The following is a 19882-nucleotide window of genomic DNA, read 5'->3' as shown; positions in this document are numbered from 1 at the left end:
ATTCAGATCGACAATGCAAAGACACAGAGAGAGGAGCTTCTACTACAACGGGAAATACTGCAACTTCAAAAAGACAAACTTTGCAGAGAACTAGAACCAGTTCCAATTGTTTTTAAAGAAATCTAGAGAAATGGATGAAAATAGTCTAATTTAAAATTACAAGTAACATTGTTCAAACAATATTTTGTTTTAATGTTTATTTGTTGAACAGTACTGTATGTAAATTATATTGTATCTGGCTATATTGTTGCATTAATGTATTAATATTATATAAATTGTAATAGAGAACATGAAGGCAACCATTTTAAATTGGTCATCTTATTTGTGCAAAGGATATTCAAGAAACTAATTTGAATTAAAAATGTTTTCAATCAATGTTAAAAATGTATTGAATTGAAAGTATATTGCAGTGCATTGACATGTACACAGTTTCTCTCTCTCTCTCTTGTGTTTACATATTTGACATCTTTTAATGCCACATAACACAAATTATGCAGTAAAATGGTTCTCAATTAGAGTTCTCCGGACAGCATTTCCATTTGCAGAGGCAGCGCTGCACTCCTGCTGTGCATCCTCTCGGCCCTCATTTGGGTGATCCTCTTCAGACTCCTGTAGTAGCTAATTTCCAAGTCTTTTCCCAAAGTTGTATAATACTGCCCCTGCAACAATGACCGTCAGTGTTGTCTCAAGCTTTGCTCAAAGCTCATTCTTCATGCAAGGAAACCTTTTTTTCCAAACACCAAACACTCTCTCCACAAGACCTCTTGCTGCAATGTGGCAGGAGTTGTAGCGTTTCTCAGCTGGTGTTATAGGGTTCAAGAGGGGGGTCATCAGGTAGGCATGACAGGTGTACCCATTATCTCCTACCAGGTTTCCCTGGAATGCATGGCTTTCAAGTAAAGCACACAGGTGGCTATTGTCAAAGATCCTGCTGTCATGTGTTGATCCTGGCCATCGAGCCACAATGTTGGTGATTTGGGCCTTCTCATCACACACAACTTGAACATTGATGAAACAGTAGCTCTTCCTGTTGCGAAACAACTCTCCATTTTCTCCACCAGGGTTCTGAATCCGAATGTAGGTGCAGTCAATCGCTCCTATAACTCCAGGAAACCAGCTTTTGTATAAAATCCAGCCAGTGTTCCGCCTGTCGGTGCAAATCTTATATACTGAACTTTCAGTGTTGCAATTGCCCCTGATACCCTTCCAACAGTTCTGCTCACAGTTGATTTATGAACTCCAGAAAGGTCCCCATCCACCATCTGGAAACAACCAGCGGCATAAAAGCACAAGGCTATCAGAAGCTGGAGCAATGGTGGTATAGCTGCATTTCGGTCACTGCTATGTTTAATTAGGGGTCCAATTTTTTCATTTAATTTAATTACAGACTCCTTGATGAATCTATACCTTTTTGAAAATTCCTCATTGTCATAAAACTAAACAGGGTTCAGTCTGTCCCATATTTTTCTTCAAGGTACTCTTTCATTGTTCCCCAATCAGCCAAAAAAGTGCTGCCATTTTCTATATTTAAACCTCCTCAGCTGCAAGTTTAAAGTTAATCCTTAATTTAAATTTAAATCTGAGTTTAAAGTAATGGAACAACAGGATTAAGTTAATCTAGATTTACTGTGAAATTTAAATCAGGATTAAAATGATGGTTTAAATTTAACCATGATTATTTTTAAACAAGGTTTAAAGTTTGACCACAATCTCAGTTTAAGGTTAATCCTTATTGGTGCAACCCACCCTTACGCTATTTGTTGTAAATCAAGTCAATATAAATTAGCTCTGCATCTGTCATTGCAAACCAAACTGTCATTGCCAAAGAAAACAGGCTTCAGCAGAGCACAGTTTTAATAAGTACGTCCACAAACATTGCTAACAAAAATTCCTCACAACTATGGATAAAGTTGCTTTTTTATTTTTAGGTTTTTTAACATTTTTATTCATAGGACAGAGAAGGGTAAAGATAGGGAGAAGATGGGTTTAATGGGATCGGAAAAAATTTACCCAAACCGTATTCAATGTCAGGTTGTCCGCATAGCCTATAAGTACTACAGTACCATGCAACATGCTGGAGCACATGCAGGTCACAGCTCTGACAGGTGATATTATGTTTACACATGGTAGCTTTCATTTAAATAGATTTGAAGTACTCAATTTACACTCTGCTCTGTTTAATTGGTTAATAACTTTTATACTTAGCTAAACAATATCCATGTTGGTTCACAGCAGAAGAGAAGCTTTAATTTAGTTCTGCACAAATGCATCAAGCCAGGGACTTTCAAAACCATGAGGAGCCTGGAGCTGAGAGTGATAGGAAAACCCAAAGCATAATTGCATCCAGAGCTGGGATTGCTTACTCAATGATGACTAAGTGAGTCCCCAAATTGGACATGCTGCATCCCAGGACTGCCAGTCAGTCACTCAGCGATTTTATGTTAGAGGGTTTTATGTTAGAGAGCTGCTGTCCTAATTCCCAAATCTGTTGCTCTAAATTTATTTTATTTATTTTTTCCGAATAAACATCTACGCTGCATGAATCAACAAGGTTTGTTTAGCAGACTTTAGGTTCAGAACTGATCATACTTGTCACACTAAACAGCTTCAAGACTGCAGGTAGAATGATCAAGCATCCAGAGTTATGGGAAGTATCAGTAATAGTGAACTATTAGATCCTTATAGATAATATTAATTGCAAAAGAAACATTTGGAAAACACATTTAATACACATCGCAAATATACAGCACATAGGCCTATATCCTAAAAGAGTAAAATTTGACAAGAACATTAGCTACAGTGGCCCCAAAAAGTATTTGGACACTCAAGTCACACTTAAAAAAGAGTGAATGTCAGTACATTCAATGACAAAATATCAAAGCAAATGTCATATATTTAAAAAAGGATAGAACTAGCACACTTTTCAAGCAAAGCACATCACAGAAATAACTTTGTTAGGTTTGAGCAATAGATAAAACAATAGATATACTGTTCAAAATAAAGAGAAAGAAGCATTTGGACACTTTCTGGTTGTCAAACGTTAGTGAAAAATTTCCATAGTTAATGTAATGAACTACAGTACACCTGTGGTTACTCTGCTAATATACCTGTGTGATCTTGAGAGAAGGATATAACTGCAGGCAGAGGTCCAAAAAGGGATGGCAGCAAAGATATAGGGAGCCCCTAACCTAACCTTTTCCCTAACCTTAACCGTAAGTGGAAGTGACGCCCCTTTTGGAGTTGGCGCAACCCCCCATCTGGAGTAACCCCGCCTTCTAGTGTCTAAATAATTTTTGGGGCCACTGCACATAAATAAGGGTCACCTACCTTTTTCACTAACACTTTCGATCTCCACATCCTCACAGCTGGTGTATTCAGGTGTGGAGCCGCCCTCCTCCTCAGAGCTGCTGATGGACATCTGCCTCTTGTTGAAGCCTCGTTTGGGTCTATAGGCTCTTGGTGGAGGTGGCCGCAATGACTCCGACTGGTCCGAGCTAAGGGAAGAGTCTTTAAACAGGATTTCGGCAGCCTTTTCTCGCTTAGCCCTGTGCAGAAAAGCTGCGGACCCAGGTTCCAGATGCCCCTTTGGGCCCCAGTCGTGTCCATCCCTGAGGTCTGGGGGCCCTGCAGGGCCCACATGAGGGCCACCATGGCCCTGTTTAGCAAGGGATTCTTGTCCCCCAATGCCACCCCCCACGGTCCTGTCCACAGAATAAACTCGATGGTTCTCTAAAAGGGCCTTGCGGTCCTCGTTGCTAACTATTCGCTGCCTGCTCATGCGATTTCCAGCGGCCTCACCCCCATCTTGAAGCAATCCCATTTCATTGATGGCTAGATCACTGTGATGGCGCTCCTGACGCATTTTGGACACTTTGGCATGCATACGCATTTCCTGTTCTTCCTTCTGTGGTTTAACAGGGTAGCGGGCTAGGTTTGGGTCGCTACGGTAACGGGTCTGGTACTCCTCCTCTCGTCTTTGACGCTCTCGCTCTTCCTCCTCCTGTCTCCTTCTTCGTTCGGGATGGGGGTCATCCTCTGGGTACTCCTGGGAGTGGCCTTTCTCCAATCGTCTGCTGTCCCGCTTCACACCAGGAGCTCGGTCTTCAGAGGCTTGTAATGACAACCTGCCTGGACCCTGCCTTCTCTCTCCACGCCCAATCACCTTTCCATTCTGCTCATGCAGGGACACGGGTCTCTTCCTGTTATTGATTATATGTAACAAAGAAAAACTTACAATTGTGCAATGCAGCATTAAACATTTTCAAGTACCAGGCCAGTTTGCATATATTGAGATGCTACACTTGTTTTATGATACATAGCTCAACACCTGTATTTAAAATGGTGGCCATTCATGTATTTAAAATTTAAAAAAGGATTTAGCTGAATATGCATCTGATAGGAAGATAACAGACGTCATCTTCTGAAGAGATTATAAGGCAAGAGCAGCTGTTCACATACTGCCAGTGGAAAACAGGTCAGGATGAACACAGATTTTCTTTAAAAGTTAAAATATAACAAATATGCTGACAGAATACAGAACAGCACAGAGTCTGTTACTCACTAACATGACTCTGCTGAGTGCTGTGAGCTGTTGTATTTTCATGTATGTATTGGCATTTCTTCAAGTTGTCCCAGGTGTTGATTTTAATGAAAGCTTACAAATTATTATTATTATTTTTTATTATTGTTGTTTTATATATATATATATATATATATATATATATAAACTGTTAATATATATAACAATGTCCAATGTTGGATATTGTTAGTAAACAAATGAAATAAAGTAGTGAGAGAGTGAAAAGTGTGTTTTAAGAGAGTTTTAAAAGAGAAATCCATAGGGCCAAAAGTGCCCATAGTTGAAGAAACACTCATATATTCTTAGACAGGGTTTCTGAAAAAATATAATTTAGGATTAGCACGTGTATAAATCATGATTTTTGGCATACTTGTCTCGTGGTGGTTCACTGCGGGAGCGTGAGGCAGGCATTATATCTGCTCCCCTGGTGGGGTAACCAAGACCAATGCTGGGTGGCAGAGTGTTGATTGCATTAATGCCAGGAGCCTGTGATCTGGAACGCAACTTCCTGTCCTTGTCCATCTCAAGGCCACTGAGGGGAGCACCCACACTAAGAGGTCGCCCCCCAGGCCCAGTTGAAAACCATTCTCCTGATTTAGTTAGGATTTCCTGCTGTTTCCTGCACAGGTTACATACCCACATCACCTATGTAGACAAACAAATGTGTTGTTAAGGGAGGTACAGATGTAAAGATATGTATAGTACAGCTAATATTTTAGACTTCTGAGTATTTGAAGTTGAAGTGTGTAATTTCTGCAGCACTTGCATCACCAAACAGAATTGGTCAGCCAAACAGGTAGACCCACCCTAAATTTGCTGAGCTTATAATGCTATGTCAGGCTGGGTGGTGTGGTTAAAGAAACAGAGCAATGTTTCACTAAAACAGAGCCCCACTGCTTTTGGGAAATCAACCAAACAAATGAATTACTTTTAGTTGTTTCATAAAATTATGTTTTTTAACTTTGGAAAAATGACATACTTCAGCATTATCTTTTTATTGTCCACATCATTTTAAGTTAATTTTAAAAGAACAAACAAACAGACATATAATACACATACAGCACATAAATACATACATGTATACAAACATACTGTACATACATTCCCACATACATATTTTTAGGACTGGCAGTTCTAAGTTGATGCATGAAACACAAAGTGAGGTCCATTAAGAAATGTTTACCACATCTGTTGTGGAAAAAATTGACTCGCCTACACAAAGCCTAGATCTAAACCCCATTGAACATCTCTGGGGTAAATTGGAACGCCAACTGTGAGCCAGGCCCCATCAGGTAGAGTTAATAAAATTTGTATTCCTCTTCATTGTATAAAATCAGGTATGGCTGAAAACAACTTGCTTTTGGCACCCCTCTTTAGAAATTTCACCCAGAAAATGAGAAGGATATAGTTGCAAGCAGAGCTCAAAAAAGGGGCGGGAGCTCAAACCGCCATTAAGGATATAGGGAGCCCCTAACCTAACCCTTTCCCTAGCCCTAACCGTGAGCGAAAATTACACCCCCTTTTGGACTTGGCGCAACCCCTTTTGGAGTAACCGTGCCCCCCTCTGGAGTAACTCCACCCTCTTTTGGAGATTACACCCCCATATGTAGATCTCCGACCGGCAGCTATATAACTACTTGCAGAAAATGGAGCTCCCACATGCCCATATGCCCAACAACACTGACAACTCTGGCCACTGGGGGAATTCAAATTTCGGTTAGCAAAGACTAATTTTAGCTAAACAAATGTCAACCCACTGATTCAGATTTCACTATGCGATCAGTGTTTGGCCACATAGTGTAGGTATATGGTTTAGTCCCAAGTAAGTTTGATCCAAGAACTTACTGAGATCACAGTTTTTCTCTATCATCATTGTACTCTTGATCACTTAACCCCAGGGCAGTCCAGGGGGATCAGCTTGGTCCCATGAAAAGTGATAAAAATAAGTTTGCGAAGTTGGCTCATACAAAAACATATGACTTTTACTCCCATAGAGAAAAATATGCAAACCAACAAACAATGTTTTTATGATTTTAAAAACCTAACCAAACCTAAATCTAATGATAAAGTGTAACCACCTTACCCAAACCCTAAACCTAAATCATTATTTTAATAGGAAAATAACTTTTGTGTACCACGGACTAAAGAAAAAATCAGGGTTATGAACGAGACGATGGAAGAATATTATAGATTATTAACATGCATCAGTCATTTGTATTGCATAAATAAATATGGAATGAGTAGCCACATTTGTTCACAGACACTTCTTTTCTTAAAATAAAGTGTTGGATAGGAGGCCAGCGAGAATTTGATGCTGGCATTGCATCCATTTGAAATTCTGTTTGTTGATTGGTTGGGCTTTATGGGAATAAAAGTTGTACCTTTTCATACGAGCCAAGCTGTGTGATTTCTTACGATTTCATCATCTTGTACAAATTATTACACTTTGTGAGACTTTGTTGGTAGGACTGCAATTTGTATGCTCAATGTTGCTGTGGATGAAAACTGTGTTTCTAAATGGGAAGTAACAGAGGAAGTCAAATATTTGTTTTATTTATCTGGGTTTTTTCCATTACAAAGGCACAGGTTATTATATCTTCAGCCTCATATTTGTCAACCTGCTTCCTGCCATCTCTTTGCCTCTCCCTCTTTGTCTTTCCCCACCCCAAAGGAGGAATATAATTGAGCCCTGTAATGGTTCATTCATGAGATGGATGGCTGAGGCTTCCTAAAATACCTCAGCCGACACTATATTTCTTTACTTCCTCTCCCCATATTTATCCCACCCTCTCTCTCTCTCCCTCCCTCTCTCTCTCTCTCTCTTACACAAACTATCTCTCTCACACTCTCTTTGAGCTAGCTAGCTAGACAGGCCTGATCTCACATGATTAGCGGAGATGCTAAATCAAATGAACAGATCTTGCCATGACAACACATCCACGGCTTTAAAAGCACAAAGATCCAATCTATTGATCTGGCATTAGGCTCTTAAAGCACCCTGAGAATGACAGTAAATCCACTCCTATTACAATACATAAGGGCTGTCGAGGCTGGTTGTCCTCCCAAAATACAATAGGTTGAAAATAACTCTTATTGTCCAAGAACCTATTTTTCAGTGCTTTTTAAGGGCTGCGAAAGAAGCCAAAGGTTTGTGTCATACAGAACTGTATCATTAACACCATGCAATAGACGCTGCATGTTTTATCAGTTGGGTGAATAGTGTGAAAATGGAAAAGCAGACATCCACTGAAAAGCCTGTATCGTTACAGTCATCTTTAGCGCTAGCTGATCTGTCGGTTATGAAAGCAAGAGCTTATGTGCCACAAAAACAGGACGTTTCACAACAGCACTGGCAGAAATGCTTTATTTATGGAATAATGATCAGAGCTCTGTGAAACCTACAGCTAGCAAGAAATCAAATGACATGGCTTGTACATCTGCCACAGACGAGAAACCAAATGTTGCGACGAAGGTTTGAAACTTTGAAAACCTAACAATTCCTACAGGTTTATGCTACCAAGCATGTGCCATAGTTTCTCAAACTAACTAGAAATGTAATCTAAAGACAGACTCACAAACATTTGTACTCACATGGTGGCATCCTCCCCGATATTGGGTCCCCTTTCACAGGGTCAACATGCAACTCCATGAACATCCAGAAACAATATCTTCGAATAGTGGCCAGTGCTAGATATCTTTCGGAAAGTGCTCTGCGTTTCAGTGTTGAGGGGAGAGGCTGTTCTAGGGCAGGATGGACATGAGGGAGAGTGAGAGAGAGGGGATGAGAGAGCATCATGGTCTGATTGGATCCAGTTGGCATGGTTCCAGCATAATCTGAGGTAAATCAGATGTGCAGAGGCCCACAGCTGTCAACCAGCCAGAGAAACACTCTCAGGGAGGATTAGCAATCCCTGCTAATCCCGCTGCGCTACTAGTAGCCCTTCGTCATTATTCAATCCATCTGACATGACAATGCAGCCTGTGCTATTCCTCTCAACTCCACTGGAAACTACCACCGCAACATGTATCTTGAGACGAGGGACAAGCAACAGACCACAGACCTCTACATTTGTCTGCATGGAAAATGTTTTGTAATTTTACAGCTATACACTGCAATTAGTTTTTTGTCTATCTAAACATCTTTAATACAAGACACATTTACTTGAGAGACAAACTGTGTAAGATAAGTCTTGTTTTAAGAGAATATATATTGAATTAAGTTTATTTTTCGACTTTACATTAATGTTTCCTTTGTTAAAGTATTATGTGGGGGCTTGTTAGTGACTAATAATTATTTACAAATGCACTATTAATCACTGATATACAGTTGAAATATACCTGCCAAAGAGTGAGACATTTTACCTCACATTATAAATGCTTAATAACACTTATTCAACATTAGTAACCAATGAAAATGTACCTTAATGGTAAGTAGACACATGACGACTATATTAAGGAATTGCCAACATGAGAAACCTGTACATAAAAGATCAGTATGGTTTAATTGTCATCAGGTTTTATTTTATGACTTATGCTGTGAATGAAGACCTGAAAAGTGTTTTTGCAGAGGACTTTGGATAACTAGGACTAGGTAAGTTGGGACACCACTCAGAGAAGTACCATTCTTTTGATATCATCATGACAAAAAAGTGACAACACAAGTGAGTGAAATTACAGATTTCATTTTCATTACAGAAATTACACTTACATTTTACATTTATTCATTTGGCAGAATAATTAGAGGAACAGATCACCCAAAAATGAAATTCTCTCATCATTTACTCACCCTCATGCCATCTAAGATGTGTATGACTTTCTTTATTCTGCTGAACACAAACAAAGATTTTTAGAAGAATATCTCAGCTCTGTAGATCCACACAATGCAAGTGAATGATGGCCAGAAATCATAAAGGTCCAAAAAGGAGATAAAGTCAGCATAAAAGTAATCTACAAGACTCAAGTGGTATAATCAATATCTTCTGAAGCGAACAAGTTTGTTTTGGGTGAGAACAGACCAAAATGTAACTCCGTTTTTACTGTACATGTTGCTATTTGAGTCTCTAGGCACAATCATGATTTCAAGCTCGATTACACTTCCTAGTGCTTTGATGCATGCGCAGAGCGCTAGATGGCTCTAAGAAGTGTAATCAAGCTTGAAATCATGATTGCCAAGGAGTGAAGTAAAGTGAAAAAGGAGTTATAGTTTGGTCTGTTCTCACCCAAAAACCAAATGGATTGCTTCAGAAGGTATTGATTAAACCACTGGAGTCTTATTGATTAATTTTATGCTGATTTTTTCTCCTTTTTGAAGCTTTTGGAGATCTGGTCACCTTTCAATTGCATTGGATCAATTGGATCTGCAGAGCTGAGATATTCTTCTAAGAATCTTCGTTTGTGTTCAGCAGAAGAAAGAAAGCCATACACATTTGGGATGGCATGAGGGTGAGTAAATGATGAGAGATTTCTTTTGGGGTGAACTAACCCTTTAATATAAACAAAGCAGACAGTAGCAAATTTCATAATCCCTCTTTTTAATCTCACTAAATTAATATATATTTTTTGCTGCATTGTTACATAAATCATGGCAATTAGGGCATTTTATGTTTTTTATTAATATATGAATAAGTGTCTTTATTAAACATTTATAACATGTAAGTTAAAATCTTCTCTATTTGGACGAAAGTTACCTTTTTTTGCATGTTACTTTACCTGCATATGAAATATTTATAATGCATTTATAAATGACTTCTTACTCCACTCAATTGAGTTTTTGTTTTTGTTTGTTTTAAACAAAAACTTCATTACATTTTGTTCGATTTTTGCTTAAAACAAGAAAACAAATGTGCCAGTAGAGGCAAGAAAAATTTATTCTTGTTAAATGTTAAAGTTGTATGCAATAATTTTCCTTCACCCATAAATGTATGTTGTTTTAAGGTTTAATTGTTTCAATATTTTTTTTTCAGTATATTTATATATATATATATATACTGAAACATTTTTAACATTTTAGTATATTTATCATGTATAGGTGCAAACTGGTTTGAACAGATCATGATCACAGGAACGGTGAAGATCAACACAGCAAAGACCAGTGTTGTGTCCCACGTGTAAAAGGCTGGATCTGTAGATGGCTGGATTACTCGCCACTAGTTGTGTGCATTCGAGGGTGGGTAAAATAATCCAAGGCTTTAATCCTTGAATTAGACCCAATTCAAGCCACATACACAATGGAGGATTCACTTTCTTTCCATTTCGATTTCCATTATATATTTTTTTTCCAAAGGCCAGTTCACAACAATATCCAGGGCACCTGGATAAAGCCATTAAAGCTTCTCATCTTCCAAAGGCTGCTAGAGCCCCTCTCTCAAACGGAGAACTGAGGATGGGAAGAAAAAAAAAACATTTCAAAATGTAGGCCACTAAGACCTGGCCATTATCATGAGCGAGAGAGAAACAGTTAATCTAAGGGAGGGCAGGAACGATGGTTTCTCTATGTTCCTGAATAGAGTGAATAGGATTGGCTTGAGCAGGTAGATAGCTGGAAACAGTATCAGAAGAACCTATCAAAAATCAGACCGCAAACTTTATAAGTATAATTAAATTAACAGCAGACCTGAGATCCACACAGATGGACAGAGAGGATTAAGAATATGTTTTCATTTTGTGTGTGTGTGTGTGTGTGTGTGTGTGTGTACATTCATATGGGTATGAATCCATTCTCTACTGTTCACCAAGCGTAAGTGTGCCAGCCACCCCCTGCTTTGATGAATACTGTTCTCCATGGTAACCAAATCAGTGAGACGTACAGAGGGAGCGTGTGAGTCTCAAATATAGAGAGAGACACACAGCAAGTAAAAAGGGCAGGTTAAGATGTCAATACCATGAAATGACTATATGACTTTAAAGGACAGGGGAAAAGCAGTTACATATGTCTAATTTGGGAGAGAAAAGAAAGGTGGGACAGAGAGGAATAAGGCAGTATATTGCATCAGAAGAGGAATGTATTGTTGGATTGTTTGGGGAAAAGGACTAGGGCTCAAGCATGCTAGTTCAGAAGAAATAGGTTATGAAAAATAACTGTCTACCTCTCAAAAACCGACAGATCTGCTGACACACAAGCTCTTTCACACACCCCAAAGAAAAAACTTGCCCAAACATCATTCAAACACACACACACACACACACACACACACACACACACACACACACACACACACACACCACACACATACACACACTTGTTTTTCTTTCATGGTGGGGGCCTTTCAATGACTGCTGTTATTTTTATACAGAGCTAATTATATTTTCTATTCCCTTAGCCTCAGGCAAACTTTGCTTGCATTTTTACATTTTCATTAAGACTATTAATTAGTATAAACTATCATTTAGTAAGTTTATGAAGCGGTTTTCCTCCTGGGGACTGTTTGCTGGTTCCCACAATAGGTGAATTCAGGTATTTACTGTCAATGTGGGGATATTTGGTACCACAATGTAGGTAAAACCTGACACATGTATGTTCCCATTGCCTTGGCCTACCCATTCATATTTAGCAATAAAGAGGAGGTATACTATTCCTAAACATGGTGAAGATTATGATATTTAGCTAATGAGAAGCATCAACGTTCTCACACCCAAGGCAACATACTGACAATTAAAAAATTACCACTAGTGCAAGAGCTCTGTGCATCACTATATAGATGCCAAAAGTTTGGTGTTTCCCGAAACTGTAGTTCCAACAAACATTCGCAAACAGCATCACAAAGTTGTGTGGTTAGAACTACAGCTCTTTACCTGTGGTTAGAAGCATAGTTCCTGGGAGCCTGGGTAGCTCAGCGAGTATTGACGCTGACTACTACCCCTGGAGTCACGAGTTCAAATCCAGGGTGTGCTGACTCAGTGACTCCAGCCAGGTCTCCTAAGCAACCAAAATTGGCCCGGTAGCTAGGGAGGGCAGAGTCACATGGGGTAACCTCCTCGTGGTCGCAATTAGTGGTTCTCGCTCTCAATGGGGCGTGTGGTAAGTTGTATGTGGATCGCAGAGAGTAGCATGAACCTCCACATGCGGAGTCTCCGCGGTGTCATGCATGACAAGCCACGTGATAAGATGCGCAGATTGACAGTCTCCGAAGCAGAGGCAACTGAGACTTGTCCTCCGCCACCCGGATTGAGGTGAGAAACCGCACCACCATGAGGACCTACAAAGTAGTGGAAATTGGGCATTCCAAATTGGGAGAAAAGGAGATAAAAAAAGAAAAGAAAAAAAAAAGCATAGTTCCTTGTTAGTTTGATGTGTTTACATAATTTCACTTCGCCTAGGCATCTATATCTTTTATTCCATATATATATTTCATTCTGTCAAGATGACCATGTTTACAATCACTTAAGAAAACTGCTTATTCCAAATTTAGCTGAAAGCAGTGTTCAAACGTCACGTTAAATGTGAATGCAGCCATTTAAGGGTTTAAAGGCTGTTAAGAAAAAGCGCTTTAACCTTGTGTGACACCGTGTCCACATGCGTGGATGTTTTACTTTGGCTTCGCTATACGCAACACATAATTTAAATGAATACTGTTCACAGGAATCTAGACTGTCATTTAAAGGGTTAACTTCTGTCGCACTGAGTCACGTGACACAAAAGCATGCTGTCGATTTCCTTGAAACACTCCTATGGATGCAGCACCAACAAAAGTGCCTCTGGTAAGAAATCTCTTCAAGTTTTTTCATTGAAACATGTTTTGTTGTAAAGAGAAGAGTCTAGTTTTGTTTGATATGCTGCTTAAAAAAAAACAGTTAATTTTTAGCGCGTCAGCACCCTGATAAACATGATGTCCACATTTGTGGAAACTGGGACCGCATTTCCTCAAAAGTACAAAAGCATGTTGAATAACTTCCAACAGTAACACATCTGTTATTTAGCTCATTTAGTTTAATTTTAATATACATTTTGTTATGATTTATTTTGTTATCACTGTACAAAAAGATTCTATTCATTAACATTAGTTAATGCATTCCTCTATATTTACTATGCACATTCGCATTGAGAATAAACTGGTTCATCCAAAAGCTGAAAAATGTTGCTTTCAGAGGCTTTATATGGAGTTAGGATGAAAATAAGGTGCATTTCAAACCGTTCTGAGACCAATGAAGACAGACAGCACACTGGAGGTTAAGTCATTCACTAAATAAGTGCATTCAATGATAAAATCATACCAAAAGTTCAGTTTTAGGCTGCAGATGGTGCTTGGACCAATCAGCATGTTTGGCAGACATGGGACAATGGTAATCAGTACATAGATTCAGAATTTTATAATGCTACATTTAATTTTAACATGGTTGGTAGTGATTGAATGATGCTGGACATTACTTTGAATAAGAGTTATTTATTCAGCTTTACAGAAAATCAGCTGTAATGTCTTTAACATCTCAAAAACATGAATAACCAACACTGCTTGAAACATAATAAACAATTTGATTAAAAAATTAGGACATTCTATAGCTTAGTGTTATTTAAAATTTTACAATGTAGTCCCACTGTCCACATATGTGTCGATTTTTTAGGAAAACTATTTGCTCTAGAAACTGCTTTTTTAAATTTTTTATTAGGAGCTACTAGTTGCAAATCAAAAAGGGAAATAGAAAATTCACACAGCAGTCATGCAGGGGTCTCAGGAGTTTAATACACACGGCTTTTGTCGGCGAATACAGCTTATTATGTGTCCATGTCTTATAGGTTTTTAAAGAATACACATATGCTTATGTGCTCAAGTGCGTCAAGAGAACCCCAAAGTCTGATGTAAAGGGAAACCCCATTATTGCAGCGCAATGTATCTTTCACATTTACATCGTGCATGCCACTTTTGTGTCTTCAGCATCTTTCGTGCATTAAACATCTTTCTGCAGTACGTGTAAATGAGCTATTATAATTTGATATCTGCAGAAGTTATTACTCCACCCCCTGTGTAATGTCATTAATGACAGCTATATATTGTTAAACCAAAGTTGGTGGTTCGAACGATGGATGTGCAACATAGTTACTATGGTGTCGGGAAACAGTCACGACTAGCTAGTTAATATCTCCAACGATCTCCAACATGTCATACTATGGTGGTTAAGCAATGAGTTATGTTGTTGTACAGGAAACACACCCCTGATAATCTTTAAGATGGAGCTACACAACCATCAACGGCTGCTGGGGATAATGAGACTGAGTAAGGTAGAGACTCGGTTGATTATAATGCCAATAATGAACTGCGACCACCCTCTGCATTGCAGCTCAAGACTAGCGGCCCTTCACTGGCTTCACCACCTGCCCTTTCTGCCGTAGATCATCACACAGAGTACACAAGCACTGATCCTGGAATTTGGGGAGAGATCAGTGAGACTTTTTTGGAGTATTGGGTCGATAAAGGGCCACAGACAGCTGATTTCTCTGAACCAGAATAGCAATATAAAAATCATAAGAGAACAGTTTCAAAAAGCCTGTTTAATAGTAGGCTAGTAAATTGTGGAAACGAAACTGGCTCCTTTATATCCCATGAAAGGGAGCTGTGTACTGTTTTGTGTGCCCACTTTTTGGTGGAGTAAACAAGAATGTCCATTCAAAATTTGGGAGTGCTGATGGCTTCAACGATTGAAAGTATGTAAATGACCGGATTGTAGAGCATGAGGGCTCAGAGGCGTACCGCAAGTGCATCCTTGTATGGATCACTAGAACTGCGGAGAGGGGTAAAATCCATGGACTTAGACAACCGTAATTTTCCCCTAAAAAGAGTAGTTGCAGTAATTTTATATCTGAGCCAGGACTTGCTTTCAAAGGAGACACACAAACATTTGGATATAAACATTGAGAACTGCCGTGAACAAAGCATTGCCAATACAAGTAAAATGTCTAGTGATTATAAAGGTATTGTCATGTGTATTTTGTTGATTCGTGTCTTTTATTTTGAAATTGTATTTAAGCCCTCTTGTTTGCATTGTCTGGTTGTCAAGTATTGAATGTGAACGTATGTGGATGTGTTTCTTTCTAGCCAAGTCAAGCCATGTTATTTTTATGTCAAGTCAAGTTTTAAGTCTTGTCAAGTCCATGTTTTGTTCATGTTTTTTAGTTAAAGTTTTTGGATTACTGCACTTAAATAACTACTGTAAATAAACTCCACTTGGGTTCTCTCTACACTTCGTCATCGTCATCATCATTGCCAGCAGCCAGCACACATTACAGTTATGCAATCTCACATACACAAAATTAACCCATTAGCTGAATGGGTTCCTTGTGCTGCACATGCTCAGAATTTAATTGGAGTAAATACTTTGAACTGTTGTCTTGAGACTGATGAGTTTTTCACGTTTGTACATTCTGTTTTTAACTTCTGCTCAAAATCCACATGGAGACAAAAGTTTGAAGTTTTCGAAGATTTGGATTTCTGAGCAACATGTAGCAATCCCCTTTGAAGAACTACGTTCTTCTGCTCTTTTTCCCAAAGAAAATGTCCTATTCAAGGACTATAAAAAAAAAGGAAAACAGAAGTGCCGTAGCCTTGCTTTAGGTCCTCAGGAGAAAAGAAATCTGTTTCCTAATGTGGACCTAACTTTTGCATTTTCTTGACTTTGCTCGTAACTAATGCCAGTGGGGAACATTCTGTCAAAAATTTCATTCAACCATGTTGCAAGACAGACTAATCCATCTAGTTTTGATGTCCATGAAAAGTGACATTCTCCGATCCTTGGATTTTAGTGACATATCAAGGAATTCTCTTTCTGCAAAAGCAGGAAAAACAACTTTTAAGGTAAGCCTTTTCTTAATTATAAGCTGCTTTGGATATTCTGAATGGTTGAAAGAGAATTCTTAATTTTTTTTGCACGAGTGGTACAAGAAGGTATTGTGTCATGCTGTGTCAAGTTAATTCAAATAGTGTAAAGCAGCGCTGGTAGTCATGGAAAAGATTGTTTAAATTTGTGAAATTTTATTGTGACAAAGTATTTTGCATATTGTGGGTGGGTAGTGGGGAATTCATAGCCACAGGGCTATGGAAGGTCTTAAGGCCTGTATGCATTACATAACCAACTACATTTGCAAGCTTGTTTGTGTGCAATCAAATTGTGTGGTAGCTCAACTAATTGAGTTTTACTTGCAATGCAAAGGACTGGGGTACTGGGGTGTCGAAGCATTACAGTTGTAGTTCAGTTTTGGTCATAATGTCTACATGCATTGTAAAGTACAGCTTCTAAGCTTTAAAACGATACCTATTTTGTGTCAAGATTGTAGTTATTAATATTTTGATAATAATATTTTTCTCAGCAGGCCAATCCAAGCTTAAAGGTTTAAGATTACCCAATTCAGTTTGATGAAAATTTGTCATTCAATTGAAATGAGCACATCTTAAAAATAGACTGAGATATTTTTTGGAGTGATTTCTTTCACTTTTGCTCAGCTAGCTCAACCATTGGCAAGCTAAAGGAGGGCTGAAAAGAGGAGTAGCATGTAGTGAGAAGAGTGCCCACATCAGCATTTGTGCACTCCGTGTAAACAGAACATGGATAAATAGAGTCCCTAGCCAGCTCAAGGGAGGTGTTACACTGGTAAATAAAATTTCACCCAACAACATGGCTTACAACTAACAGCAAAGCTAAGCAGTTGTACTGTTTCGCACTAAAAGGCCCATAAGAAAATAGACTGCACAAGCATGTTGCTCTTGAGATCACCTTTGCATTAGCTTTCTAAAACTATTGTGGCATAAATAACTCAGGTTCAGGCTAAATCTTAAATCCAGTCTGCTCGGTGATTAATCACACCATGATGGCTTCACCAAATTAAGTGTAAGATAGCAACTGTACATGATAGATAAGCTCTTAGCACTAAACTTAACACATGACTCTAAGCTAGTAGATGCCAAACAATAAGACTTTTTTTCAACACTGACAAATTCTATACTTTAATCAGACATTCGGGAAAACTTAAATACAACAAGCACGAACACAGCAATAAACACAGACGCCCTACAGGAAACACACCACACACATAATGGTAAGAAAGCATATATCAATAGTAGCAAGTGCCCACTGGAGTGCAGGGTAAGTATTGTTCTCTGAGTGCTTTCATCAATACTAACAAAGTGAATTGCAATATGACATCCCCATTTCGGGCGTGGCAAAACCTTGAATTTTGACCTTGGACTTTCACCCCGTGGCATGCCTATTGCAGTCCCAGGGCACAGGCAGGTGCAGTGAACATGCACAGATAAGCATTCACTCATCACTGGTAGCACTTTTGTAAATGGGGATTCTATAACATGTTTAAAACATGTTTATAACATGCATTTGTCTAAAGTCTCTACTGAAAATGTTGTGTAGAGTACAACTTATTGTAATATTAAAGTTAAACCCATTTAAATAAAGAGCAACCAGTTCTGAGACGTCAATATTCCGACCAATCAAAATTCCAATTCCCATAACCCCCTTGCTTTGGCAACTTCTTTGGCAACCCTGGAGGTAGCAAGGAAGGGAGGGGGTGGGGGTTCAGCAAACACATGCTAGCTTTCTCTTTGCTTGCTCTCACGAGGAAAGAATTGGCGGCCCATGCAGATTCTACAATACTCAGAATGTCTTACCCTGTCCTTCCCTATGAGACACTTTGCATGAGCAGAAGACAAACAATGGGCGTAAAATTAGTCAAAATTTATGTGGTAAGATGTAGCAGAATGAAACCAACTGAATTTTTACAACAACCAATCAGTGACAAAGTTTGAGTAGTGTGACAACGCCAGTATTCTGTGAGCTCACTTCAACTTTCAATGGGATAGTTCACCCAAAAATTACAATTCTGTCATCATTTACTCACCCTCATATTGTTCCAAACCCTTAGGACTTTCTTTCTTCCGTGGAACACAAAAGGAGATGTTAGGCAAAATGTTACATCCTGTCTACACCGGGCGCGTTGACGTGTCATGATGTGAAAATAATCTGTATCCTACTGTGTTTTCAATGGAAATCCACTAGTATAAACATTTACTTACGGAATAACTATTACTGTAATGTTAGTGTTGCTAAAACTGTGTAAAAATATGGTTAGAAACAAAAGATTATTTAAGTATGAAACAAACAAAATTCATGTTAAAAAAGATTCAAACATATGATATTTGATAAGTAAAATAATTTTCTTTCCGACGGAATGGATAATAAAGTGGCTGCAGTAGTTCTTCAGCATGTCGGCAGTAGAACAGTATATCCGCTTATTGTTAGCACTGCGTTGCGCTAGGCTATAGACACTTCCAGTGTAGACAGTTTAACTGATTAAAATGGGATCTATTTGATTTTGACGTAATGCAACGCTCCGCTCGCATCTGGTGTAGACAGGGTGTTAGCCTAAATTACCATCAGTGTTTGGTTAGTAATTTAAAAAAGGACTCCACTACAAATTACTCCCATAAAATTGTAGTCAGATTACTGACTACTTCATCAAAAGTAATCACAATACTAATTACTTTACTTTTAAGTTACTTTTAAGTTTATTTTTAAGCTTCCTAAAACACATTCCACAGAAAAGTTTTTTTCCATTCAACATTTTTGATTGCACTTTATTTTACAGTACGTGTACTTTTAGTATACTTAGTGTAATTACCCAAGAAAGTACAAGTATTAGGTACCTACATGTACTTAACATGGGTTAAGGTTAGGTTTAGGGTTACTACCTACTATAGTTGTTGTAATTATATAGTACGTAAATGTAAAACAGTACTGTAAAATAAAGTGCTACCCAAATTTTATATTTCCTCCTTTATGTCATATGCGAGTCATACACTCAGCACCACACATTTCAACGGCTTGTCTGTGACTCTTCAGCTGCCACAGAAATGCAAACAGATGTACATGTAAGGAATAAATGACGAATAATTGACTCCTTTGTCATTCAGCATTATACTGTTATACCATGGTATAAGAGGAATAATTGACTCCGGCCCATTGAATTATTTAAAAATAATGTACACCCAAGATGTAAAGGCCACTCCGCTGCAGATCATGGCCGTATTACCACCATGGGGTGTGAATTATTTTTCAATAATTTAACGGTCCTGAGTCAATTATTCTGCTTTTACCACGGTTACAAACCTAAAGACATCGTTCAGGATTTTTATCAAGACATTTTTTGGTTTTCGTCCATAAAATGCTCTTGTGAGTGGAACTAATTTCTTCCGCCATGGATTCAGCATTTTGATACAGCCCGAGCCCCCATTGCTAGTTCAAAAACATAATTTTAAAACTAGCAGCGGAGGATTGCGATGCTTGTGCTGCTTAACTGGAGCACTTGCT

The 19882-nt window shown here is 38.6% G+C and overlaps 1 protein-coding gene across 17 annotated transcripts in view; it reads right to left on the bottom strand.

Annotated features, from left to right (window-relative positions):
- rims1b (regulating synaptic membrane exocytosis 1b) overlaps positions 1–19882 on the bottom strand; it is a 118366-nt gene that overhangs the window by 65865 nt on the left and 32619 nt on the right. For 16 of the 17 annotated variants that reach the window (XM_051703076.1, XM_051703079.1, XM_051703082.1 and 13 more), the window contains 2 exons: positions 4950–5224; positions 3328–4199 (listed from right to left, as the gene is read on the bottom strand). In XM_051703076.1, the coding sequence (XP_051559036.1) occupies positions 3328–4199; positions 4950–5224 (1147 nt within the window). Of the gene's footprint in view, positions 1–3327; positions 4200–4949; positions 5225–18183; positions 18732–19882 lie in introns of those variants that run through there. The other variant, XM_051703091.1, reaches the window with a different exon arrangement.

The sequence above is a fragment of the Myxocyprinus asiaticus genome, chromosome 7 (genome assembly GCF_019703515.2).
Source record: "Myxocyprinus asiaticus isolate MX2 ecotype Aquarium Trade chromosome 7, UBuf_Myxa_2, whole genome shotgun sequence".
Taxonomy (NCBI): domain Eukaryota; kingdom Metazoa; phylum Chordata; class Actinopteri; order Cypriniformes; family Catostomidae; genus Myxocyprinus; species Myxocyprinus asiaticus.
This window is presented reverse-complemented; position numbering and strand designations above follow the sequence as displayed.